Source organism: Scleropages formosus, chromosome 23 (genome assembly GCF_900964775.1).
Source record: "Scleropages formosus chromosome 23, fSclFor1.1, whole genome shotgun sequence".
NCBI lineage: Eukaryota > Metazoa > Chordata > Actinopteri > Osteoglossiformes > Osteoglossidae > Scleropages > Scleropages formosus.
This window is the reverse complement of record NC_041828.1, coordinates 235,893-260,279: the sequence shown is the minus strand read 5'-3', so window position 1 is coordinate 260,279 and position 24,387 is coordinate 235,893. Positions and strand designations below refer to the sequence as shown.

At 52.1% G+C, this 24,387-nt stretch overlaps 3 protein-coding genes across 8 annotated transcripts; 1 reads left to right on the top strand and 2 right to left on the bottom strand.

Annotated features, from left to right (window-relative positions):
* The first annotated feature begins 914 nt into the window (after positions 1-914).
* xkr8.3 (XK related 8, tandem duplicate 3) lies at positions 915-4,242 on the top strand. Its single transcript, XM_029248382.1, has 3 exons — positions 915-2,155; positions 2,835-3,022; positions 3,110-4,242. The coding sequence occupies exons 1-3, from the start codon at positions 1,773-1,775 to the stop codon at positions 3,877-3,879; spliced, it is 1,341 nt and encodes a 446-aa protein (XP_029104215.1). The 5' UTR covers positions 915-1,772; the 3' UTR covers positions 3,880-4,242.
* Positions 4,243-4,584: 342 nt separating this feature from the next.
* eya3 (EYA transcriptional coactivator and phosphatase 3) lies at positions 4,585-16,894 on the bottom strand. Of its 6 annotated transcripts, XM_018747902.2 has the most exons (19): positions 16,773-16,893; positions 15,041-15,137; positions 14,736-14,785; positions 13,981-14,069; positions 13,709-13,771; positions 12,631-12,700; positions 12,291-12,415; positions 11,994-12,131; positions 11,714-11,799; positions 11,334-11,511; positions 9,172-9,305; positions 8,939-9,022; positions 8,758-8,847; positions 7,679-7,737; positions 7,398-7,555; positions 7,114-7,228; positions 6,887-7,008; positions 6,684-6,784; positions 4,585-6,596 (listed from the first exon to the last, which is right to left on the bottom strand). In XM_018747902.2, exons 2-19 carry the CDS (start codon positions 15,071-15,073, stop codon positions 6,516-6,518), a joined length of 1,776 nt encoding a protein of 591 aa, XP_018603418.1. In that variant the 5' UTR covers positions 15,074-15,137; positions 16,773-16,893; the 3' UTR covers positions 4,585-6,515. The 6 variants fall into 6 exon arrangements, with proteins under 6 accessions (XP_018603418.1, XP_029103949.1, XP_018603416.1 ...); XM_029248116.1 differs by having other exon boundaries at positions 4,585-6,784; positions 16,773-16,894; XM_018747900.2 differs by having other exon boundaries at positions 14,736-15,137; positions 16,773-16,892.
* Positions 16,895-17,889: 995 nt separating this feature from the next.
* LOC108931874 (serine/threonine-protein kinase Sgk1-like) lies at positions 17,890-23,630 on the bottom strand. Its single transcript, XM_018747933.2, has 13 exons — positions 23,475-23,630; positions 22,396-22,471; positions 21,321-21,396; positions 21,201-21,238; positions 21,064-21,121; positions 20,901-20,984; positions 20,577-20,708; positions 20,366-20,478; positions 20,050-20,173; positions 19,855-19,950; positions 19,458-19,613; positions 19,268-19,357; positions 17,890-19,199 (listed from the first exon to the last, which is right to left on the bottom strand). The coding sequence occupies exons 1-13, from the start codon at positions 23,542-23,544 to the stop codon at positions 19,032-19,034; spliced, it is 1,281 nt and encodes a 426-aa protein (XP_018603449.1). The 5' UTR covers positions 23,545-23,630; the 3' UTR covers positions 17,890-19,031.
* Between the last annotated feature and the right edge of the window lie 757 nt (positions 23,631-24,387).

The following is a 24,387-nucleotide window of genomic DNA, read 5'->3' as shown; positions in this document are numbered from 1 at the left end:
GAGTGGACATGTTCCCCTCCAACCGCTTTCAAGATCTTCCTTGGTGAAGTAAAACACCCCTGTTATTACTTAGACACGAAGACTCTACTGTATATATAAACTTGAGGCGAGAGCCGTCATTAAAGTCCGTCAAACTGCTGGTGCAGAGACGGTCCACAGATGGAGTCTGGAGACAGAGTGATGTGCAGAGGGCGGAGGTGGCATCGGGTGGAAAGAGCAAGACAACAGGGTGGGGGGGTCAGTTTAGCAGACCAACCAACCAGCATAGTCCTTGCGTCTGCGTGACAGACTGCGAACGTGACGAGGAAGAAGAGACGTGTATAACTGGCACTGCGCAGGAAAGCCAAGAAGCCCCCATCACTGGGGCGGGCAGTTCTTTTAGAGGCTGGGGGGGGCACACACTTGTGGAACTATGAGCAGCTCTTCAGAGGGGAGGAAGTGTCAAAGCAGCAATGGCAGGAATTGGGGGGGGGCTTTATTTGAGGAAATTTCACTGAATGATATGCAATTTCAATATGTTTTCACTTGATTTCAGTAGCTGAATTTTTAAATGCATTTATTGTACCTTGTGCAGATACTCATAAAGGTATATATGACATCACCGCTCTGTATTTATCATGTAATTTTATTGGGTTTTGTTCTCTCGCTGCTGCTCAAGATCACATTGTGTTCTGGTGTCTGTACTATGGTATTCTACTGCGTTTTCGTTACTGCAAGGACCTGCGTATGACAGGTGGCATTTGTGAGCACTTGTCCTTTTGGTACCGCTGTATATTTCCGTTTGCTCACTCGGCCGACGAGTCTCCGCAAGGCCACCCCAAATGATCTACCCATTTTTATAGCTGGGTAATTTTTCACTGCGCCAGTTGAGGGTAAGTACCTTGCGCTCAAGGGCAGTACAGCTGGAGGTGGGAATCAAACCTGTGACAGCTGGGTCCAAATGCAGCAGCTTTAACCAGTCCACTAGCAGCTCTTTGTGATGTATTGTATTTTTGGAAGTAGGCGCAGTAAAACACGTAGTAAAACACGTAGTAAATCTTTATCGCTGCCTGTGCTCCATAGTATAACACATGGAGCAGCTGGTAGCGTAGTCGTTCCAGGTGTGTGGAGCCACAGGTCACAGGTTGGAGTCCCAGCTGTAGAACCCTTGAGCCAGGTATGTGTGGTGGGAGGGACAGAAGTCGCTGTGCTGAAATTAAACGGAAGTTCCACATCGACCACAAAATGCCAACTTTAGCCTCGCTTGTTCCGTCACAGCGCACCTCGTGTGGCCCGTTTACCGCGCTCCTTTCCAGCAGCTCGCTCCAGGAAGGGAAACTCGAGAGCAGCGCGGGCACGAGCGGCAGGACGTTCGTTCTTCAGCCTCCTCGTCGATCCCGCGGCCGCCGTGTGGGGAAGAAAAAAAAAAAAAAAAAAAACAGTCGGGAAAGAGGAGCCGAAGCAGAAGCAGAAGCCGAAACCGTCAGTTGTACCGGCGACGTGGTGGGAAAAACTCCCGTGACCGAGTGCGAGTCAGTGAGTGGCTCCAAAACAAAAAGCTCTTTTCACTTTTGAAAGAAACTGACTGAGGAGAAAAGACGCAGCAGAGAAGAAGAACTTTGAGTTTGAACACAGAACAGTTCTATTTTTTTTCCCACCTTACAAAATGGGGCCCAGCGACGACGGTTCGGCTAACCGTCGCCGGTGTGCGAGCCGCGTGCGAGTACATACGTAAACGAGTAAGGAACGAAGTACATTTAAAACGAGTAAATGAGTGAGTGAGTGAGTAAATCATGAGCGCGCGGAAGGCGGACGTGGAGGCGGAACAGCCCCAGCTCCAGCCCCAGCTCCAGCCCCAGCTCCAGCAGCGCCCCTACTACTCCCTCTCCGACCTGCTCTTCACCGCCGCCGGCACCTTCACCTTCCTGCTGGACGTGGGCGCCGACGCGTGGGTCGCGACTCGCTTCTACCTCCGCGGAGACGCGCTGTGGTTCGGCCTCTGGGTGGGATCCATGGCCGCCTCGTCCGTCCTGCTGCAGACCTTCAGCTGCCTCTGGCTCCGCTACGACCGCGAGCTCGGGGGGCGGGGGGAGGCTCCGCGCGCGCTGCTGTGCGCGGGAGAGCCGCCCGCGCGCTCCTATGTGCTGCACGCGCTGCAGCTCGGCTTCCTCTTGAGGTACCGACGCCCCGCCCACACGCAACTCTTGACGTTCCGGTGACACTCCGGCGACGCACGTGCGCCGCTTGTTGTCGTTGTTGTTGTTTCGGGAAGCACGCACGCACGCACACTCGCGCACTGGCCACCTCTGGCTCCAAAGGCAGCAGCACTAACCTCTGCGCATCCAGCTGCTATTAAACGTTTAACGGAGGAGTCGCTCGAGGTTCCTTCACGTGACGCAGGGGAACGTGGAGCTTCTCCAATCGGTCGGCTTCCGCGCGCAATCGTGGCGCGACGGCCTGCCCGCTCACGCGAGTTCCTGACGGAGGGCGTCCCTCGTCGCTCGGGCCGTGGCTCGGCAGGAGAAGCCCGGAGAGTCCCGGCACGGACACCTCCGCGACGCCAGGCTGCGCTCCGCGGTGGGCTTGTCCGGCGCGTGGGCGCTCCCAAGCGATAAGACGGCTGTGGCGTCGCGTAAGGCCCGACCGTGACCTCGAAGCGACCCTCTCTCCGCTCTTTCTCTCCGGTAGCTCGTGGCCCCCGGCTCTGGCCGCGGCGTAGATGCACGCTGAGCTCCGGAGCTTGTCCGCAGTGGCGAACCTCAGGAGGACCTCAGGGTGCATGTCGCCGGTGGAGTCGCCATCGAGGACGGGACAGGGCGACGCCGCCGAGACTAAACCCGTGGTTGTGTTCGCAGGCACGTCTCCGCGCTGTGGCAGGGCGTCCGCGTGTGCTGTGGAGAAGCACGGGGCGCCGAGGCCCTTACCTACATGACCCACGACCTGAGCATGCTGCGACTTATCGAGACGTTCTGCGAGAGCGCCCCACAGCTCACGCTGGTGCTCTACATCGTGCTCCGCACCAACCAGGCCGATCTCTTGCAGGGTGAGTACCGCGGGCACGCGCTCCGCAGGCGCTGGGTCTGCGTCGGACTTTGGAATCCGGCTTTATTCGCTCTGCCCTCTGCTGCAGGGCTCAGTTTGGCGGCCTCCACGATCTCTATCGCCTGGATGGTGGTGGACTACCACCGCTCCCTACGCTCCTTCTTGCCTGAGAAGGCCACGCAGGGCTTGGGATCATCTGCCGTGTACTTTGCGTGGAACCTGCTGCTGATTGGTGCGAGGATGTGCTGCCTGGCCATGTTCGCGTGCGCGCTGCCCCACTGCTTCCCCCTGCACTTCCTGCTGCTCTGGTCGGCCCTCGTGCTCTGGGCCCGTCTGCAGAGGACCACCTTCATGGACAGCACCGGTGGCGAGTGGCTGTACCGGGCTATGGTGGGCCTAGTCTGGTACTTCAGCTGGTTCAACGTGGCGGAGGGCCGCACACGGTGCAGGGCGCTCATCTACCACTCCTTCATGGCTGTCGATAGCGTCATCGTTGTGAGCACGTGGTGGTGCCTCAGCGAGAGCGAGGAGATGCAGCTCTACGCGCCATGGCTCGTCTCCGCCTTGATCGTCTCCAACTTGCTGGGTCTTCTGCTCAAACTGCTCTACTATCACAGTTTCCACCCGACGCTCGCGCTGCCCCCTGCAGCAGGGGAGGATGCACCCGACAACCAGGTGTCTTTCAGGTCCTTCTCGGTTCAGGCGTCCTATCTGTGGCGGAGGCAGAACAAGAGGATGGCCTACCATGCCAGCTGTTTTTACGTTCCCGAGCACCCCCCTCCGGAGAAAAGAAATATCAGCGTAAGCTGGGGGGGGGGCACTTACGAACTCTCAAAATTGGAAGAAGGGATGCAGTAGTCAGATGGATTCACCCAGAGGTACTCTCTTGGGATCGAGGTAGGATGTAGTGACTATGCCTAAGTGTGCAGTTAACCAATAAACGAACGCAGGGATTGGATTGTGTTAGTGATGCATAAAGGTGTCGTGTTCACTCATGGAAGATTGTTGAAGTGCTGCTATGCTCTGCCTACACAATTTTACGGACACGTAAAGCTGTTTCATGACCGCATTAATGCCAAGTGATGTGACGGTACCAGCTGAAAACTAGAAAATGTATTTGATACAGAAAACACTTTTGCTACATCGCATTTCCAGGAGCTGCAACTAATTAGTGTTAAATACATGTGTTTCAAGTTTCTGTCCAATAAATGTGTGAAACGAGGACCCTAGGGATGTTGTGTGTCCATTCTATCTCCGGCCGTACAGTTGACCAGTGTGCCTGGTGAACGGTGTCACCCCTCAGCCCTGTGACAACCTACATATCCTCTATAGAGCACAGCTCTAACAGGCTGCAGCCACTGATCTTTCGTTGCCAGACTTCTGCACCTAGGACACGTCCATGTCCACATCCACTAGGAGCACAGCGACTGTCGACCTCGACCAGCACACAGGCTGCGGAGGGGGTGGAGATGTTTGGCTGTTACGGTGTAAAGGTGCAGAAGAGCGGGAGGACAGAGATCAGACCAAAAAAAAAAACAAAAAAAAAAAATTTATTGTCTTGAGATGGATTTCTTTCATTCCACAAACCCTGCAGAACATTCCAGTACAAAAACTTTCAAAAAAAGAAAGAAAATTAACACAAGAGCGCTACAAAGAGTCCACAGATTCCCTATGGTCACGTGCAGCTCCAAGCAGAGACACTTCCATCTGCAGGAGTTGACGTGTTTAACGAGGAAGGACAGCCTGAACACAGACATGTCGACAACGCTGCAGGACACACACTGCCAACGTGGATGGCTGAGTCCACACTTAGTGTTCCCGCAGGACCTTTCTGTCCACCTGAAGCGCTCCTGCTCACCTTAAGATCAAAGATGGGCACCGTGGGCCCCTGACCATCACTGGGCTGAAGGGACCTTCTGCTGGTACATCGTGAAGTGATGTGGAAAGATGCCCAACGGTTCAATGGAACAGATGTACAGTTACACAAAGACACTTGTTCATCTTTGAGGGATGTGTTGCTGGACCCCTCCCACCTCTCCGTGCCAGAGGACACTGACTGACCCCTACACACACACACATGGGCGCACGCAGCCTCTGTGTGGGAGGGGCCCAACCTGCTGCCCTCGATTGTCTGTGCAAAACGAAGTGGCTCTCAGCACCGCGGGGGGTGAGACGCGCGGCCATCAAAACCGCCAAGAGGAGAGGAAGAGAAGTTCACAACAGTGCTGGGGAGTCTGAGCTGGGACGCCCCCATCGGGCAAATGTAGCACACTGTCGGTCTGGGAACACCAAAGGCAATCGCACTGCAGGAAAGCATCACCATAGCAACGGGTACAGAGGAATAGATGCAATATATATTTTTCCAAAAAAAAAAAAAAAAAAAGCTGAGGGCTACTTCCGCATGACACGTAACACAGTACATCCCTTATAGAGGCGATTATATAGGTGTGTGTATATAATGGTGGGTAAAGGCACTATAAATATTTACAAACACACATCAATACACAGAGCAATGAAGTACACGCAGTAAAGGCGCAGAAACATGGTACACATTGGGTATTGTCAAGCTGTTCCTGTTTGCGTGGGAGAGAAGGATCATCCTCAGGCTCAGGCTGCGACAGCCCCCACCCCGGCACTTGTGGCCTACTCGGGGCGGGCGGTGTACAGCCAACATATCACACGATTAAACTGTTCTTACATGGATTTACCACAACGGGTGCTGAAGGTACAGAGCGAGGGTTGCAGTATTCAGGTGCCCGTATTGTGGAGAGCAGACGTTTCAAAATGAAACGCATTTCTGTGAAAAACAGGAAAATGGAGGGGCCTGGTGTGAGGGAGGGGCAGGGGCATTGCCATTGCCATGGAAACGTCCCAAAAGGTGCTCCGAGGGGGGTTTCGAACTCAGGGAAACACCTCGTTGTCCATCTGATCACTCTCAGGACTGCAGCGGTCCAGTCGCAAGTACACTTCACTCTACACAGTGACTCCTGGCCTGTACCGCGGTACTGCCGCTCTGAGGCACTGGGGCGTCTTCCTGGAAATGGGCATGTTCCCTGCCAGAGACCAACCAGCTGGACAGGACTGAGGTCACACAAAATTGTCATTAGATATTTTTTCCAACGTCCTTCCATCAACACAAGTTGTTTGCAGGTGCATGCTGTCACATCAGTAAATCCTTTTTTTCTTTTTTTTTCCCCCTTTTCTTTAAACGCACACACACAGACACACAGCTATATTCCAGAGCAGTGTGTGAACTTTTGGTCAATCCCGAAGAAAAACTAATCAAACCCAACAAACCGTTGTGACAGCAGACCTACGGCCACAAGGGGGATCACGTCAGGTCAGGCTGAAAAGCAGATAGCTGCCGTTGAGAGAGATGTCCACCCCATTCCAGTTGAGTCCCAGATCTGCTGCCTATTGGTTTCGAGTGTCAGTCAACCCAGGAAGACTGGGGTGTTCCTGACCCTGCTGGGGCCCAGCAGTAGCGTCGCAGCCTACAGGAAATCCAACTCCAAGGCTTGGTGCAGGGAGACAAGGTCCCCGTGTGTCGAGATGCGCCAGAAAGGCATGTTGTGCTGTAATGACAGGAAGAGGAGTAAGTGGAAGAGGAGGAGCCAGGGGCCAGACCACTCTTCTGCCTGATGCGTGTGTGGAGACCTCACCTGCTTAGCAGCGAGCTCCTCGTCGCGTCCATCCCCTATGACCACATATGTGACCTTCTTCCCGAAGCGCGACACTATGCGTTCGAAGCAGCTCTCCTTTCCTGTGTGTGTGAGCAGTGGGAGCCACATTGGCCAATGGCAGGACCATCACAGGGCACGAAAGCATCTCCCCGGAGGGAAGGGAAGGGGCAGGAAAGGGTTACCTATTTTAGTGGCGCTGTAGATGTTTTCGATGGGGAACACATCTCCCAGGCCATACAGCAGCACCTTGGCCAGGGCTGGGACCAGCTGTGTGGTTGTGACCAGGATGTTCACGCAGCGGCCCCTGTGGATGGATGGACACACACACACACACACACCTGAGCAGGTCGAGCAGCTGCACCTTGTCTGCTTGAGCAACAAAGTGTAACGCCTCCCGCTCCACACACACCTGGACTGGATGAGCAGCAGGGACTTGAGGGCGGTGCTCATCCAGGAGTCAGTCACACTCTCGATGTCGGCCTGGAGACGCAGGAGCTGTTCCCTCTTCACAGGATTCAGCAGTCCTGAAGAACACGGAGCTTCAGTTCACAGCTGTGCCCTGCAGTACACCTCAACTTCCCATTCACAGAATAAGAGCCCCGTACCCTGCCCTGCACCCTGCTTCTGTCTCTCAGTGTCCTGAGCGGGGGCCCCTGTGCTGCGCCATGTTTGCCCAGGAGGGGGTGCTCTTACCGCCCACGTTACTCTTGAAGCTGCTGTAGATCTCCCGCAGCCGCCGGTAGCGGAAGGCCAGCTTGCGCATCCATTCCACTCCGCCCTGCACACCACCGGATCCTTGTCCTGAGCTGCCGCTGTGGGCAGAGAAGCCGTCTGCTGCAAAGTTGTAGTTGCTATGGAAACACAGGAGCAGCACGAGTGATTTGCACGCAGGGGGCTTAAGTTCCAGTACATCAGAGGGAGACACAAAGGTGCCAGAGGTGTGTAATGCTTTCAGCAACGCACTGCTCACCCACCTGAGGTCCTGCCCGTTGTCATCAGAAGCCACATCTTCTATATGGACCTGGTCACATTCCTGGCAAGGGAAACGGGGGCGAGTGTGTGACCAAGGCCCTCAGCTAGCAACTAACTGCTCAAACCCCTCCAGTTCCCCATGACCTCTACAACCACCGTTAGAAGCTACACACGACTATTACGTCACGATGCTCTGTTCTTAGCGTCACCGTCACTCTACAACACTCCAAAGTCACGGTGTACATACAGTCACGTATTCATACAGTGTGTAAGGGATACAAGCTTTCATCTGTACAAAAGTTCTCATTTTTGGATGCAACCATTTTGGGGAAAAAATATGTTGCTAATTCTGCCAACCCCAGAAGTCACATGAGCCTCTGCCAGAAAATGCTTCAAAACTGCAGTCAGTCACAATTGGGTTCAAACACGTAAGAAAGCAGGTATCATGGGCTTTCACTCCAAATGGTGATTATTATTCTCTTTTAAGCATTTCTACGAAGAATAAACAATTTCCAATAATTATTGCAAATAAAATGGGGGTGCAGTAGGTTGGACCACAGTCCTGCTCTCCAGTGGGTCTGGGGTTCGAGTCCCACTTGGGGTGCCCTGCGACGGACTGGCGTCCCATCCTGGGTGTGTCCCCTCCCCCTCTGGCCTTACGGCCTGTGTTGCCGGGTAGGCTCCGGTTCCCCGCAACCCCGTATGGGACAAGCGGTTCAGAAAATGCGTGTGTGTGTGTGTGTGTGTGTGTGTGTGTGTGTGTGTGTGTGTGTGTGTGTGTATTGGAAATAAATTAAACGAAAGGCACTCGGGAGTCTGAGAAGAAACCCCTGCGAATGTTGACGTGGATCCAGACTCTCCTGGGATGTTAAAGGGTTTAAAGAGGTTCACATGTGACACACTGAAACCGGAGGGTCAGGACTTCACGCATGGAGACACCGGAGGAGGACGACGACGACGAGGGATCTCCCTCTTTCTGTCCTCAGAAACATGAGCTCTAATGTCAACACTCACAGTACAGCGTCATTTGACCTCATGTGCAGAAACAGGGCTTCATGGTGTGTGACAGTGGCAAACTCACCTCCAGGTCATTAAAGAACAGGTGTGTGTCCGCCAGCTCAAAAATCAGCTCCTCCATCTGCAGGCCGAGGTTCAGCACCGTGGTTTGGTCCTGGATGGGGCGAAACGCACGGGTGCAGCGAGGTAAAACCGGGCAGGGGTTCGATAAAGATGGTACACTGACACCATAAAGCTTTGCTGACCTTCCCAAACTTCTGAGCGAAGGTGCCAGTGAGCAGCGAGTGGAAGATGATGATGGTTTCATCCAGATCCCACAGAAAGATGCGCTGCAACGTGACAGAAGAACAATGTCGAGTCAGCAGGCCCGCAGCAGCTGTGCCTCATTGAGCAAATTAGTGGCACTCGCAATGGTCACCCAACTGTGTGGAAGCGTGCAGACGTGCGTTTAGACGTGCGTGTAGACGTGTGCGTGCACCTCCAGGTTGCTGTCAACTGGCAGCGTGCTCTCGGACTTCCTGGCCTTGGCCTTGGCCTTGCCACTGCTGTTCCGGCAACCGCCCTCGTCACGCTCGCGCATCCCTGCGGGAGGAGCCACGGCAACAGAGGAATCTGGTGGAGAACACAGGGGCGTCCACATGAGTGCAGTCCTCCCCAGGAGCTCATGACATGCGAAACGCTCCAGAGATTGCAGGAGCTCCAAAAGCACAGTGCAAAAGTTTGACTGACGTCTATCCCGGGGTGTGGGTGTGTTTACACTGTGTGCACCTTTACATCTCATGCGTTCATTTCGCTGACACTTTTTTCCAAAGCGACTTTACGGTGTTAAGGTCAAACCTAATCAAATCACTTCATTGTCACTTCACCACGACCACAAGCGTACAGGTGGTACAAGTCTTTGGTGCGTTCTGTGCAGAGCAAGTTACAAGTATACAGACCACAAATATAGACAAAACACCTGTACAGTACGTACAGCATTCAGATAATACACACAATATACATGTAGCACTCAGTGTACACATGAAATATCGGATACACATTATACAACACACAGTGCGCAAGGACTACAAAGCAAAAACAGAGTGCCAGTAAAATACACAGTAAACATTTACACATATGTAGTAAGAAAATAAGTAAGGTACTTATTTACCCAGTCGGCTTAACTTTTTATTTATTATGTTTTTACTGGAGCAAGTCAGCGTAGGTACTTTGCTCAAGGATACTACAGCTGGAGGGAAAGCTTGAACCTGCAACCTTTGGGTCCAAAGGCAGCAGCTGGAACCACTACACTACCAGCTGCCCCTGCAGCTACAGGTGGCACGTCTACAGGTGGCCCCGCAGTTACGATGTGTCCAACTTGCGACGGCTGTCTCCTCAGCCAATGATTATATTATTCGAGTGCCGATGTTTGGAGGTAACGTTGAACAACAGCCGCTCACCCTGTACAATACACCTGTTACTGTTTAGGTATCTCACAGCAATTTAAAAATGTTTCTTAAAAATTAAGGAAAAAATAAAATGTTGCTCATTAATGAAAAGAGTACGGTATTAACTAGTTCTATAAAATTACCTGCAGAGTACTGCATTTCATAAATCACTACTTCTATGCATTTATACTCATTTTAAATTAACATAAATGATATGCAAAAGTGGTGAAAAACACAACAAAGACCCATTCTATAACATAGCAGTCACACATATACAGCACCTTACAAAAGTATTCAAAATCCCTTGAAAGTTATCACCATTCTGTTCTATCAATGCATTCTGCTGCAATCGTGTCTTTTGGGGTAAATATTTACCAGCTTACTCGCCATTGGGGCAGTTTTAGTTTGTTTTCGTTGGCTGGATGCTGTTCAGTCACAGAGAGAGTGTGCGCGCGTGTTCCACTGATGTATGGACGAGCGACCCATTGTAAGTAGTGTATCTAGCAGTGTAAGTCGCCGCAGTGAATAAGGTGTGTGAGCTGATAATACTACATAGAGTTCATTGGAAGTCGCTGTGGAGAAAAGTGTGTGATAAATTTAATTTACGTGTATATTTAAACGACGCTTGTGGGCACTGCAACGTTCACGCAGTGCCGCAGATTCTCCACGGCACTGAGGACACCAGCAGATATTTTGAGCCCCTCCAGCGTTCGCCCTTGTAGTTGGGATCACTGTCCTGCTTCAAGCGAAGTTTCTCCCAAGCTTCAGCTTTTCAGCAAACAGGCTTGGTACATTCATGGTTTACGGGGAGACACCGATCCTGCCCCATTAAGGGACAACTGTGACCTTGGAGGGACTCGTTTTTCCACCTGTATCAACTCACAAGTTTCCAGAGCTCAGGGGACTGAATACTTATGCAAGCAGCATATTTCAGTTTGCCTTTTCCTTTAAACATGTGTGAACAAATTACTTGTTTAGGCCCTGACAATGCAGTGTTACAGCATATGAGCTGACAAGAAAAATACTGATTGGTAAAATATGTCCAAGTATAACGTGTCATGTTGGCAAACAATGTTGGAAACCTTGAAGGGCCTCAAATACTTTTGCAAGGCACTCTATATCCTCTCCTTGCTCGCATAATAGAGCACAAGGGGGTTGTGACTAAAGACGAAGCTCACTTACGACGGCGTGGTCGTTACGGCTACTCTCTCACCTGTGATGCTGGTCTCCGCATTGCCCTCAGCTTTGCCGGAGGGGTACCCTGCCACACTGACGCCTTCGCTGTCACCGCCGCTGCTGCTGCTCGAGAGACTAGTGGGCGTATAGGTGGGGGGCGGGCTGTAGAACTGGGGGAAGTGGCTGTGGGCCAGCGGGCTGTAGCTCGAGTATTCCTGAAAGCCAAGAGGTGTTACACAACGTGCCGTGTCAGAGGGAAGGCAAGGTGTGCGAGGTAGAACCAAACGTCCGAAACAACTGACAGACCGTTGGTGACATTTGACTCCAGGCGACCTAAACGGACTGTCTCCGCCTGCACTCTTCACTTTGAATGACCGCAGACACACAGATTCGACGGGACACCCGCGCCCCCCTCACCTGATGTGTCTGCGTGACAGAGGCTGTGGTGACGAGTGTGCCAGCGGGACTGTTGGCGTACACGCTGGAGGCTGTGAAACTGGCACCTGGGCGGGGAGGACCAGGAAACAGTTGGTGAAAATTCAATCAAGGGGACGGTGCAACTGCACAAAGGAAGCGGCGTCCTGTATGAGAAGCCTGTGCTAGCTGAAGTGCTGTGCTTGCAGGTTTTTTGCAGAAAGGCAAAGACAGAGAGCTGGGGGACGGGCAGAGAGGGCAGAGTAGTTAAGGAAGCGCTTGCCTTGACCAGGGTAAGAGTAGTGCAGCTGGCCAGGCTGAGCTGAAGTATAGGGTGCGCTGAAACTGAGGAACCCAGTCTGACCCACAGAAGGCGCCTCAGCCAGTCCTGTCTCTGTCTTGATGCCCGGCCACATGGCACCTGCAGAGAGAACGCGAACGTGAAGGTGACGGGAAGCGCGCCCAGCGAACGGGACAATGCAGATGCAGAGAGGCCGTGTTAGTGGCTCAGAAAGCCGCGCTGTGATTGCGTCGCCTGGCAGCGTGCAGTGCGTGTGCGCCGGTGCACGGAGGGACAAACCGAAGGGCGGGAGACCGTAGCTCTGAGCAGCTGGGGGGAAGGCGGAGTAGGTGGGCGATTGCGTCAAGGCAGGGAAGGAGGCGATGGCAGGGTTGCCAGTCTGAGGGGGGACATGAGGGTAGGACCTGCCAACCAGAAGAGTGCGTTTAGGGGCCGAGAGCGCCGAACCACAGGTGCGCACAGCGCCCAGGAGGAGAAGGAAACAAACACCTGTACACATCATCGTAAGGGACACTCGCACCTTTACCCAACGCTGACGCTAACAGCGATCACCATCTAGGAGGCTTCAGCTGCAGCCACGCTCTTCCCGAAACATTTCTGCACGGCGCCCTGTACTCACTTGGTACCGTGGTACGTCTGGGGGGCAAAGACATCGCCTGCAGCCGGAGGGAGGCCTTTGCTGGACACAGCTGCAGCAAGACAAAGACAAGTGAAACAAGTGACATCAAACAGAGGATGTGAGGGGTTACACAGCCGAAGCCATGTGCAGGATTTAGCACAAGTTGACCTGTGTGTGCATGTGTGTGTGTGTGTGTGTATTCTTGTTAATATAATGACATATGTGACAGTTCAACATATGGACTGAAAATGGAATCACTGGAGCAACTCAGAGCACATTCAGGAGGACACATGGACCCCGGTTCATCACAGTGTCATTTTGCAGCTGTTCTCCACAATGTCATACACTCATGAACTGGTGTATTATGTTAGGAAACTAATTTTCACTTTCACAATAGTACTGATGAGAGCTCCTGTCCCAAAAAGACACAAGTTAATGTCACTGCAGCCTCATTCAAAATTGAGAACAGTAATACTCTTGAAACAAGTAGCAGTGATTTCACTTTTATTTATTTTATTTTTTAAAATAAAACAGTAAAGCTCAAATCCAACTACCACTTTGAGGGGAAGTTTGTCACCGAAAAATACAGTACAAAGTCTCCCCATGTTAGAGTCAAGTTCCAAAATTTACAAATGGATATTTTCCTCTTGATTCATAAATGCATTTCCTTCACCTTTTTAAAAAATTTAATTTCTGTTGAAGGAAAAAGTGCAGGAAACTGTTCACCCTACACACTGATAGAAGGCAGTAAGGAGGCTTTACAGGGAGCAGCAATGTGGCACTTTCTTACTTCCACTTCCTTCCACAATGTGTACAACTTGTGTGTGGTGTTCCTGAACGCCGCTCATCAATAACAGTGCGAGGAACATTAACCTTGTTCACAGGGGAAATCAGTCCACAATGAGCACTGAGTAGTAGCTGGTGCAGACAACATGTTTTCGCCATTTTAAACAGTTCCAACTTTAAGGTATCAGTCTACAAGAAGAGCATTAAAGTACATTGAAATCTTAGTTTAATTATTATACTTATAGCTGAGATTTTTACAGAACTTCACAAGAAAATAAATCAAAGGATATACCTGTGTTGATGTAGGAGTCCAGAGGTTCTTCGGATACCTGGTTCCCTGACGGCTCCCTGTCGCCTATAAAGAGACCACAAAAGCGCAGCGGTGGTCAGAAGAGCAGTCCACACACTCGTAAGGGAGGGACGGAGAACACTCCGAACTGCACACACACACCTGCATGAAAAAATGTGAGAAATGGAGCACTTCCCAGGCGGGCAGTGGGATAAGACACATTAAGAGTCAATGTGAGAGCCTATGAGGGAAACTTTGGGGGGGGTCTCACTAACCCGTGTTGAGCTGAGGTCCAGCGGGTGTCGGGTATGAGTTGATGTCGCCTTCGGTCGATGGGCTGCTCTCACTGGTCACCACAGATTCCCTGGTACACAGTTAACAGGTGATGAGCGCAAGGCAGGGGGACTGTGGTGACGCCTCCACAGTGGCAGCAGCAGCGCACACAGCGGGCAGCCGCACCGATACACACTGAGCTGACACACACACACACACACACACACACACACACACACACACACACACACGTTACAGGAGGAAACGTGGCCAGAAATCTGGAGGTTGCAGTCCAAAGACGGGCAGCTTCTCGAGCAGCTTTTCAACGCAATTTGAGCAGGTACAGGGAAGAAGCGAGATGTGTCGCGAGATGTACGTCACTTTGGAGAAAAGCGTCTGCTAAATTAATATACATACATGTAAACGTGACAAGTGTTTACATGTATGTTATCAGAGTTTCCACTTGGCACCTTTTTCCTTTGACACGAGTGACAGCTGCTCCAAGTAGAGATTATGTACTCGAGTTGCTTGCTCAAGCAACAGGTGCGCGATGCAGACATAGTCCATTCGGAACTGCTCCTGAACGGCGTGTCTAGGTGTCTCGAAGATCTGGGTTCGAGATCTCGCGGAGTCCGGGCAACCCGGCCCGTTGCCAAGACGCACAGCGGCGCATAGCTCGCATCCGTGGCCGTGTCTTATACAGGGCGAGGAACAGCAAGCAGCCTTCCCATTTACAACAGATCCAAGAACGACCAACCTTACGTCCACCTCTGCGTCAACATCCAAGTCATGTCGAGCTTTCTTGGCCTGCAGAGAGAGAGAGAGAGAGAGAAAAAGAGCGAGAGGCGAGAGCTCGACGGTATAAGAAGCCAATCCAAGGTGTAGCGCTGCAAGGAGGAGCCTACTAGGATTTGTGCACAAGGGGGGGGCGGCGCCTCGCTCGCTCACGACACTCACGAGCGTATCCACCTCCTGCAAAAGAGTCGCTCCAGCGCCCCTGATGATGAGCGAAAAGTGAACGAGAAGCTCGAGAAACACGATGCACCAACACTCCCAACTCACCGGCAGCTGCGGAGGCTCCTGTGACTTGTCCATGTTTGGGAGCAAAGCCTGGGCCTGTTCCTAGCGAGCCGATGGTCTACGGGCCTTCTCGCCGCATCTGTCTCGTACAAACACACGCACGCACGCACACACACTCAGCAGGCGGCATTAAATACACTCTTGGGACCCTGCCCCACCCCCGTCTCCACCCCTCCCTCCTTATCGACAGGTCATCGATGGCAGGCGACGTGCGACGCGTCCTCCCGGCACACCACCGTGTGCCGTAACCTCCGGCTCGCACGGCACGCGAGAGGAAGCGCACGTGCGGTGGGAGGGGCGCGTCACCCAGGCTGGCAACGGCACCACGCGACGACCGGAGCCCCCGTGCCCCCCGGCATGTGACCTAACCTACATTGCGCGAACACAACCCCCCCAGCTATTCTTCCGCGGCTGCACAACACGTATTAAGGGCTCAGGTACAAGCTGTCGTATCAATAGGTTCTGGGGGATAAGATCTAACCTTGTTTTGTCCACAACCACCTCCCCATGTAGAAAAACATTTATATAAGTGCCGCACCGGGGCGACGAGTAAAAAAATAGGTCAGGTTCGCGATGGTACCGCAGAGCCGCACCGCGTACACACCCACACCACGGACAGGAGACTGCTTCAAAAAGCATTACGGCAAAAATGTCACGGCGAAATGCTCGCTTCGTCCCGTTTTAGCGTTTACACGAACACCGCACCTCCGTACAATATTATCATGTGAATAATAAAAGCGAAATCCATGAAAAGAGGAGCAGCCCTTCATGATCTCAGAGAAACACGTCCGGTCCGGCCGGCTCTTTCGCCGGAAGCTCCTTATTTACTATAAGTATAATTTACCGACGATAAGCGTGACACGAGGCGGCGAGCGAAGCGCAAGCGGTGCCGTCGATGAAGCCGTGAGCGGATGGACGGCAGACCTGCATCTGGATGAAAGCACAGAAAAAGCGCAGTGAGCGTTAGACACACACCGTCCAACCTGTAACCGTAACGTGCCATCGACACACACTGCTCAGGGTAGTGTGTGTGTCACTGTCACTGTCACTGTGTGTGCGAGACAGTGCGCTCCACTCATATGGATGAGTGACCCAATGACTGTGTGTGTAAGTAGTCGTGTATCTAGCAGTGCAACAAGTTACCCTGCCAGGTGAATAAGTAAGATCAGATGTGTGGGCTGATTACACTACATTACATACTACTAGGTAGGTTCACTGGAAGTCGCTTGTTGGAGGAAAAAAGTCAGTCAGTGTATCGCCGCCCAGAGTAACACACACACACACACACGGACAGAGTCTGACCGCAGTGTATGTTGTGAGAGAAGAACTTCAAGAAGTGACCGTAGCGACCACCCCTGCGTGCTTCCTTCCACGCCACGGCACCGACCGACAAACGACGACGTGTTTCCCGGCGCCGCGACTCTCTCTCTCTCTCTGTGTGTGTGTGTGTGTGTGTGTGTTGGGGGGGCTGCACGCGCTCAGAGTCTCACGGCGAGAGGCCGGCGACGACCGCGAACGGAACACGGCACTGAACTTGGTCACCAAAGTTGGTGGCGCGCGCTAACCCCGCTAGCCGCTACTACTAGTAGCAGCCCGGCGTCGACTTTTTTTCCCGCCTCGACGCCGCTCTGCGGTCGCTATTTCACTCGGTGCGGAAACGTGCACGGGAGCCGCACATAACCAGACAAAGTCTGCGTCGCCGCGGAAACCTCACCGTGAGGACAAGGCGCTTTATTGGGGTCAAAGCGCTCACTTTCCTCGTATTGATTCACTTCGCTCGCCCCATCCGTCGCTAGGGAGCACTATCCGGCAGGAAGCTCCAGCAAGTCGCAGCGCGAGCCGCTCGCCCCCGGCTATCGTCAGGAAGCAGCATTTGGCAGGAAGTGCTATCAGGGCGCATCGCGCATGCGTACGGGGGGCTGAGGTTGGTCGCTCGGGTCGAATCGAAGCTGACGGCGCGCGCTCGCTTATTCAACGGAACAGAAGGCGCGAGAAGAGCGGTAGGACTTGAACTTAGAACCGCGAACGTTACAGTCGCAGAACAAGTTTACTTTTACTATGATGTGCTCGCGCCCGACATTCATACACACGTTCAAAGTAAATAAACTTGTTCTAGATTTTGGCATTACGGTAAGTGCCCCCATCATGATCATCCTTCCGGAATGATGAAGCCTGGGACAGTACTGTACAGTACTGTCAGTAGTAGAGTAGTTACTGAAATGATCGTGTGTCCCTGTGAGGTAACGATAACCGAGACAAGGCCTCTATCCCATTTGTGTATATACTACATAATATAGTATGCTGACTGGACATTTTCTCACGTTTTGTCGGAAATACATTTAACCGTGCCCAAAACCCTTATAAAGTACATTTACGCCGAGTGCGAATCGGGCTCAGTCACTAAGTTAATACTAGTCCCGCAGGGCGCCTGTCACCGGCGCGTGTGGCGCGCAGAGAGATGGCCCTGCCTCCTACGCCACGTGTCCAGGAAAGGCTCCGGACCATCATGACCCTGCCCTAGGCCCACTCATTAATAGAAATGAATAAATGTTACTCAGCTCTTGGCCCTGGAGAAGAAGGCAACCCAAGGATGAGATTGGCACTCCTTCGCAGCAGCAGATCTTCATTGTGGAGGTTCCTCAAACTTCATGAGCAGGGCAGAGCTGGACACCCAATACTCAGTCTAAGAAGATTATCTTCCTCACCTCCACTGCTGTCCTCAGGCAGGAAAGTATCACATAACAGCCCCTCGGGACCAGACCCCACGCGGTAGCATCTCCGCTAGGAGCCGCCTTGGACCAAGTACCAGTGACCATCAGGGAACTCAGAGCTGCTCCACTTTCAAGCTTTATTGCTTCTACACGCATTTAACACAGGCCTCTGAAACAGGTTTTAATGTGCAAAAATAACATACAACACAGGGTTTCCCAAGAGCAGACATTGACAACCAAAACCTTCCCACAGATGAACTCATAGCTCAACCACTTGTGGACAACAGCATTACATCCCCATGAGAGTGTACAAATCATGCCTTCTTTTGCACATGTTAACCTCCTGGATGCAAATCAATAATGTCAGTTTGATGAATCTCAGTGTTACCGCATTTCACAGAATGCAAACTTTTGCAAAAGTCAAATATGGGCCCTTAAAAACAATGAGCAGCGAGAGATGAGGGCTTCCTCTGTAAGCTTCAACTTTTCATTTTACTGTTTACTTAGTGTAACTGCTCTCGGTAGAGTCTGCCAGTATGTTTACAGTACCCTCAGAGGTAGAGTAAAGGGGCCACTGAGCAAAACCCTTCACATTTCCCAGCAGCAACATATAAATTAAGTAACAAAACAGGTTTACTGAATGAACAGAAGACAGCAAGCAGGCTAGGTGGTGAGAGCAGGAATATTTACAGACCAGAAAAGCAGCAACTCAAAGGAAGCTAGTTGATCCATGGGCTGATGCCTGCTGTCAGTTAGGCCCTTGAGCAGATCCACGAGCAGCAAGGCAGTAGGACATCAGGCTTTGGCCCAAACTTTAGTCACAGTATTTATTCATGCAGCTATCGATAGACAGCAGCAGTCTGTTCCATATGAATACACACAAGTTATACAGATACATAATGTACATAAATACAGTGGGAGCATTTTCAAAGAAATCTGTTTCCACTTAACTGCCACTTTCAATTGGAATTGAGGAAGTTGAATGGTATTTACCAAGTTTACTGTAGTTATTGAAATGTACAGCTCTTCTCAGAGCTACAAACATTTTAACCTGAGAAATATGTCAAATGATGGGAGTTTCCTTGGACATGAGTTCCTTGTGGAGTGAAGTATATCCTCACTAACAGTGAGGATGCAGTGAGCTGATTAGTGGAATGGCAGCAGAGATGTCCTGTGCAGCTGTTACACGCACGTACACAGTGCGCCTGCCAGTACCGCGCTGGATTGAGCCCCTGGAGGCAGGTGCTGCACACGGCAGTCCCTCAAACAAAGGCATGGCCTGCAGAGGGCCCATATGAGAAGCCTGGGAAGGCAGCGGCTGCCTCACGCATGCTGTTAGTTGCCATGGCGCTGTCATGGCTGCACAGCGAACCTGTAACTGGCAGGTGGGTGAACTCGGGGTCAAAGTGCCGCAGGTCAGTAGGGCCAACCTGTGGGACAAGCAGGAATCAGAAAACGGCCTCAGAGAGCACGCGAGCACACGAGTCACGCAACTCACCACTGAAGGGATGAAGGGGGGCGGCACCTTCCTGGCCATCAGGTCATCCCAGTTGATGGGTGAGAAGAAAGCATGGCACTTTAGTTCCATCTGTAGAACAGTTCAGAATTTCTTTACTTTAACCTCTAAGTTTGTTTGTTACATTGGAGTAATCCACGTGTGCAGTGGTGTGTGTGCATAGCACACTCACAAAGTCACCCTGCGCGCCGAGCCTCTGGGTGTGATCCTTCTGCAGAAGGCCCTCCAGCAGTTCCCGGCCTGCATTTGACACATTGGGCTTCAGCACCAGCACCTTGTGTAGGATGTTGTTGTACATCTCTGCTGTGTTGCGGCTGTAGAACGGCGGCTACACACACACACACACACACACACACACACACACACACACACACACACACACACACACACACACACACACACACACACACACACACACACACACACACACACACACACACACACAAAATAAAATAAATAAATAGCTACACTTGCATTCCAGATTGTGACTATGGAATGACAGGAGTCCAGCTCTCTGCATTTGTGGTTCTTTCAGATGAATTTAAATGGACATTGTGCACAAGACTCACCAGACCATAGAGCATCTCGTAGAGCACAGCACCCAGGCACCACCAGTCTACAGTACAGTCATACGCCTGCTTCTGGAGCACCTCTGGAGCCAGGTACTGAGGAATAAGCCCCAGCATCACACAAAGACAGGGTGGGGAGCACACCACAAGCCAGCCAATTGGGGTTAAGGATGGTGAGGGGGCAGTGGCGCTTACCTCTGGGGTTCCACAGAAGGTGCTTGTAGTGCCATTGGGCTCCAGGCCTTCCTTGCAGAGGCCAAAGTCCGTGAGCATGATGTGTCCCTGCGAGTCCAGCAGAATGTTTTCTGGCTTGAGGTCCCTGAACAAACCGAGAACAGAGGATAATATTGTCATGGTACAACCAACGGGCTCAGCCAACACTTTGATGGTTACCGCAGGGCCCCCCCCAAGGGACTTGAGCTGGCAGCCTGCAAGCAGCAGTTCTCTTAATCACCATGAAGACACACACACGCACACGTCAGAGCCAATGGGATCATTACCCTCCACATACCTGTAGACAATGTGCAGGGAATGCAGGTAGCCCAGTGCACTGGCTATCTCCGCTGCGTAGAAACGAGCTCGAGGCTCCAAGAACACCCGCTCACGCTGCAGATGGCAAAAGAGCTGGGAACAGAGAGCGGAAAACATGAGCAACACACATGCACACCCAAACACATGGCTCTCATCACCACCCAGCTCAGATATGCTGAAAGGATACTCACCTCCCCGCCGTTGACATAGTCGAGGACAAAGTAGAGCTTGTCGGTCGTCTGGAAGGAGTAGTGCAGGCCCACCAGAAACGGGTGCTGCAGATTCTTCAGCAGGACGCTGCGCTCTGCCATGATGTGCCTTTGCTGCATGGAGAGAAGAGACTGGTGTCACCGAAGGCCCCCCCGAGGCAAACGCTGGTCCAGAGACACCACAACAGCTGCGGCTGATCACTGCTGGCCCATATTCGCAGCAGAACTCTGATCTCCATCGTCTGACTGCATCCTGTTTGCGGCTGTTGGTGTTGCAACTGCCAGATTGACACCATTCTGACTGACCTCCTTTTTCTTCAGGACCATCTTCTTCTGAAGAACCTTCACAGCATAGTACTGGCCACTTTCCTTGTGCCTGGCCAGCAAGACCTGGGAAAGCAATAGGAAGACCTTGTTGAGACCAGCCAAGGCTGGGGGAAGAGCACTGGCGCTATACCCGGGGGCTCACCTTGCCAAAGCTGCCTTTGCCAATAACCTTGAGGTAGTCAAAGTCTGCCGGTCTGATTCTGAGGAGCGTAGAAAGAGGACTGTTAACTGCTGTGGGCGTGAATGAGTGAGACTGCACACAGGTGGCCGAGTACTCACTGGGAATCTGCTGACAGGCAGCTTCTGGACTGGGACAGCTGTGGGAGGAAGGCAGAGGAACATCATTCAGGCTCACAGGGGCCAAACTGTGAAGGAGACAGGATGAAGACATATTCTCACCAAGCTGTTCTGGAGTCCATCCTCCAGTTCTTCATTGTGGTTCTCATCAAGCTTCAGGAATGGTTTGACACCTGACCTGGAGACAACGCAAGAACCTCATTCAGGCATGGTGGTGCAGTGGTACAGGCAGACACTCACCACTAAGTGGCAGTACTTAAACATCTCAGCTCTCACTTCTACCCCCAGAAATGTGGGGAGCTCCTGTACAGCATTCCTAAGAAAGCCCCGAGTTACACTTTCATCACCCCTCCACACCTGATTAGTGGTCAAACCCTTTTTTATATTGACAGTGTCACCATCCTGCTTTTATCCATTGTTCAGCACTGTGCTCTGTAGAGGTAAAATTGAAGCGAAACAGTTTCAGGTGATAAATCGCTGTTTGTGTTGGTGTTGTCTTACTGCTTTTCCTGGCTGCACGATGAACCCTAAGGCAGAGTGTGAGTGTGAGTGTCTAGGAGTCCAGTGTATGAGGCCTCAGAGCCACTCCAGCGGGGTCAAGGTGGCCAGGAATCAGACAGCTGTCGACAGCTTGACCAGAACATTGGGTCCACGTCGGAGAACAGACGTGGCCCTAATGGGATTAGCGGTTATCCGTGTCACAAGGGCGCTGACCGGCCGATGCCCGCTGCTCCTGCTGGTACCACAGGTGGACCGTGGTGACCCTGCCCCTCCCATTGAATCGGGATTACGGCGCTGATGGGATTGGAAGCGTAACCTGGTGTCGACAACACACTCGGGCACAGCCACGAGGTCACTGTGGCTTTATCAATGAGTGTGTATCCCTGAGTAAGAGCTCTAATAACAGACCCTCTGCTGACCATTAATCCCTCAGATTAGGATGTACCTTTCTATTGTGGTTTAACACCACACACACTTATCTGACTCTTGTCCAAAGATACCTACACCAATTTACCCATTTATACATCACAGTAAATACTGGAGCGATGTAGAGTAAGAGCCTAACTCAAGGGTACTGCAGGAGGAGGTGGGAGTTGAACCTGCAACCTTTGGGTCCAAAGACGGCACCAGCTCTAACCACGGACGCACAGACAGAGATTCTGGGCACCATACTCACTGCTGGTAGAGCTGGGGGTAGGACACCAGGCGCTGGATCAACTCATTCAGACCCATCTTGCGATCCTTGATGAAAGCTGGAAGGAACAGCCGCATGCGCAGACACGTCAATGTGATCAACACTGGACCGTAAGCAGGGTTAGCCTTCTGAGGCCTGGGGGATTCAAACCGAGCACCTGCATACAGTGCAACACAAGCTGTTGAAAGGGAACGGGTGCAAACAGGCAGCGCAAGCTGGAAAGTTTCTCCACTCTTCTTCCTCTTGTTGTTTTTTTTTTTTTGTGCACACGCATGCACACACGCGCACACCCTGTCAGCTTAAATTTTAACACATACATCCCATCATGTCACTTTTGGGGACTGAACTATGAGCCAGTTCCCACTTTTAATACTTCTGGACCACGTGAGGCATTACAGCTGTGGTGAATCATCTTGCTGACTGTCTGTTTACAAATAAAAGCGACATTTTACAAAAGTGCCCTTTAATTATATAAATTTTCGGAGACGACGTCAAAGAGTTCCACGAAGGAGGGGGGGTGGGGGGCATCGCGGTGACGTCACGCTATACGTCACGTAGGCGGCCACTTCCCATTGGTCAGGCTGAGCGCTGTGTGGCGCTGACGGTTACGAGACTGTCAAGAGACTGTCACACGTCGACAGGGATCGCTGTGCTGATCCAAACATCTGAGCACTTTCACTGCAGCGATTGAGGGTTAGTACTTCGCCCAGGCTACTACTGCACTCTAGTAGCTTTGGATCCAAAGAAAGCAGCTCTGTCCACTGCGCTACCAGCTGCTGCTGCAGCCTGCATCGCTCGAGCACAACAAACAAATAAACAAACAAACAGCTGAGCGGCCAGCGGATCTCAACAGCTCTACGACATTGTTTTATCCGGCGTGTCTTTCTCTGTGATGCCTTTACAATAGTCATTACTGTACATTTCACATTTGTCAATGGGTACACAAATACAACGTACGATCATCGGATACGGAGGGAAGCCGTCTAACTCTAAACGAGAAGAGCAACATACAAAAAGGAAGAACGCGCACAACAAAAGCGTCACTAGTATTAATAACTTACCGGTGAGGACAGACATAATACTCCTCATTCTGGAATACGTAAAATCACATCTCGCATCAGTCATGTCCATCCTAACAAATGCAATCGATCGCTTAATCCACCAATCCGTAGACGAGCCGCACGAGCGCAACACCCTCCGCACATGTGCGAACCTCCCCTCCGCTACCGGTTTTTATACTGCGCACGTCGCTCGCCTCGAGAGCGTGACGTCACAGGCGCTGCCAAGGCAACGGGCTCGTCGAGCCGCCCGCCGCGCGGTGAAGTCACAGGAGCGCGCGCGGGACGTGGGCGGGGGAGGGGGTGTGCACTGCCCTGCTGCGATGATGATGAAACACTATTATCTCTTCACCCTGTTTGCAGTAAAGAACACAGTCAGTTTACACTCTTTTTCTCCTGTGTCGTTGGGGTCTTTTCTTTGGGTCTCTTTAACACCTGTGCAGAGCAGAGCACATGATGAAGCCAGACTTTGTTTTACATATTCTCTACAAACACTGTGAAATATACACATGCACGCACGGCGCTGGAAGTCCTCTCAGTCATGGAGAATCCTGGTGCTGTGAACTCTGCCTGTCCATCCTTGTGGTGCTCAAACCTGGGGGGGGGGGGGGGGGGGGGGGGTCACCGAGTCGAGTCCGAGCTCACTGGCAGTAGCAGCGCTCACAGTGGATCTGTCCTCCTGAACCTGTCACCTGTCGCTCGCTCACCGTGTCTGTTCCACGGCAACAAATAACGAGGAAGAGGAAGCAGCATCAAACGTGTGGTTCCCATAGTGCGCTTTCTGAACGTGGACCGTCTGCGGGCCTCGGCTTCGAGTCCGTGCTCTGCGAAAGCATGTGGTTCATGGGAACACGTTCAGCACGCGACCACACTGTGCATGGATGTGTATTTACCATGGTACCGTGCGGTACACAGT

Bases quoted from the DNA above. Each gene is read 5' to 3' on its own strand.
- eya3 (XM_029248114.1), bottom strand. From the start codon at position 15,073: ATGGACAAGTCACAGGAGCCTCCGCAGCTGCCGGTGAGTTGGGAGTGT. The intron at 14,070-14,735 runs GTTGGTCGTTCT...ACTGTGTACCAG, and splicing joins GACGCAGAGGTGGACGTAAG to GGAATCTGTGGTGACCAGTG. The intron at 7,229-7,397 runs GTAAGAGCACCC...CGTGTTCTTCAG, and splicing joins CTTCAAGAGTAACGTGGGCG to GACTGCTGAATCCTGTGAAG.
- xkr8.3 (XM_029248382.1), top strand. From the start codon at position 1,773: ATGAGCGCGCGGAAGGCGGACGTGGAGGCGGAACAGCCCCAGCTCCAG. The intron at 2,156-2,834 runs GTACCGACGCCC...TTGTGTTCGCAG, and splicing joins CAGCTCGGCTTCCTCTTGAG to GCACGTCTCCGCGCTGTGGC. The intron at 3,023-3,109 runs GTGAGTACCGCG...CCTCTGCTGCAG, and splicing joins CCAGGCCGATCTCTTGCAGG to GGCTCAGTTTGGCGGCCTCC.
- LOC108931874 (XM_018747933.2), bottom strand. From the start codon at position 23,544: ATGGACATGACTGATGCGAGATGTGATTTTACGTATTCCAGAATGAGG. The intron at 20,985-21,063 runs GTGAGCCCCCGG...TTGCTTTCCCAG, and splicing joins GCAAAGGCAGCTTTGGCAAG to GTCTTGCTGGCCAGGCACAA. The intron at 19,951-20,049 runs GTAAGCGCCACT...CTTATTCCTCAG, and splicing joins CCTTCTGTGGAACCCCAGAG to TACCTGGCTCCAGAGGTGCT.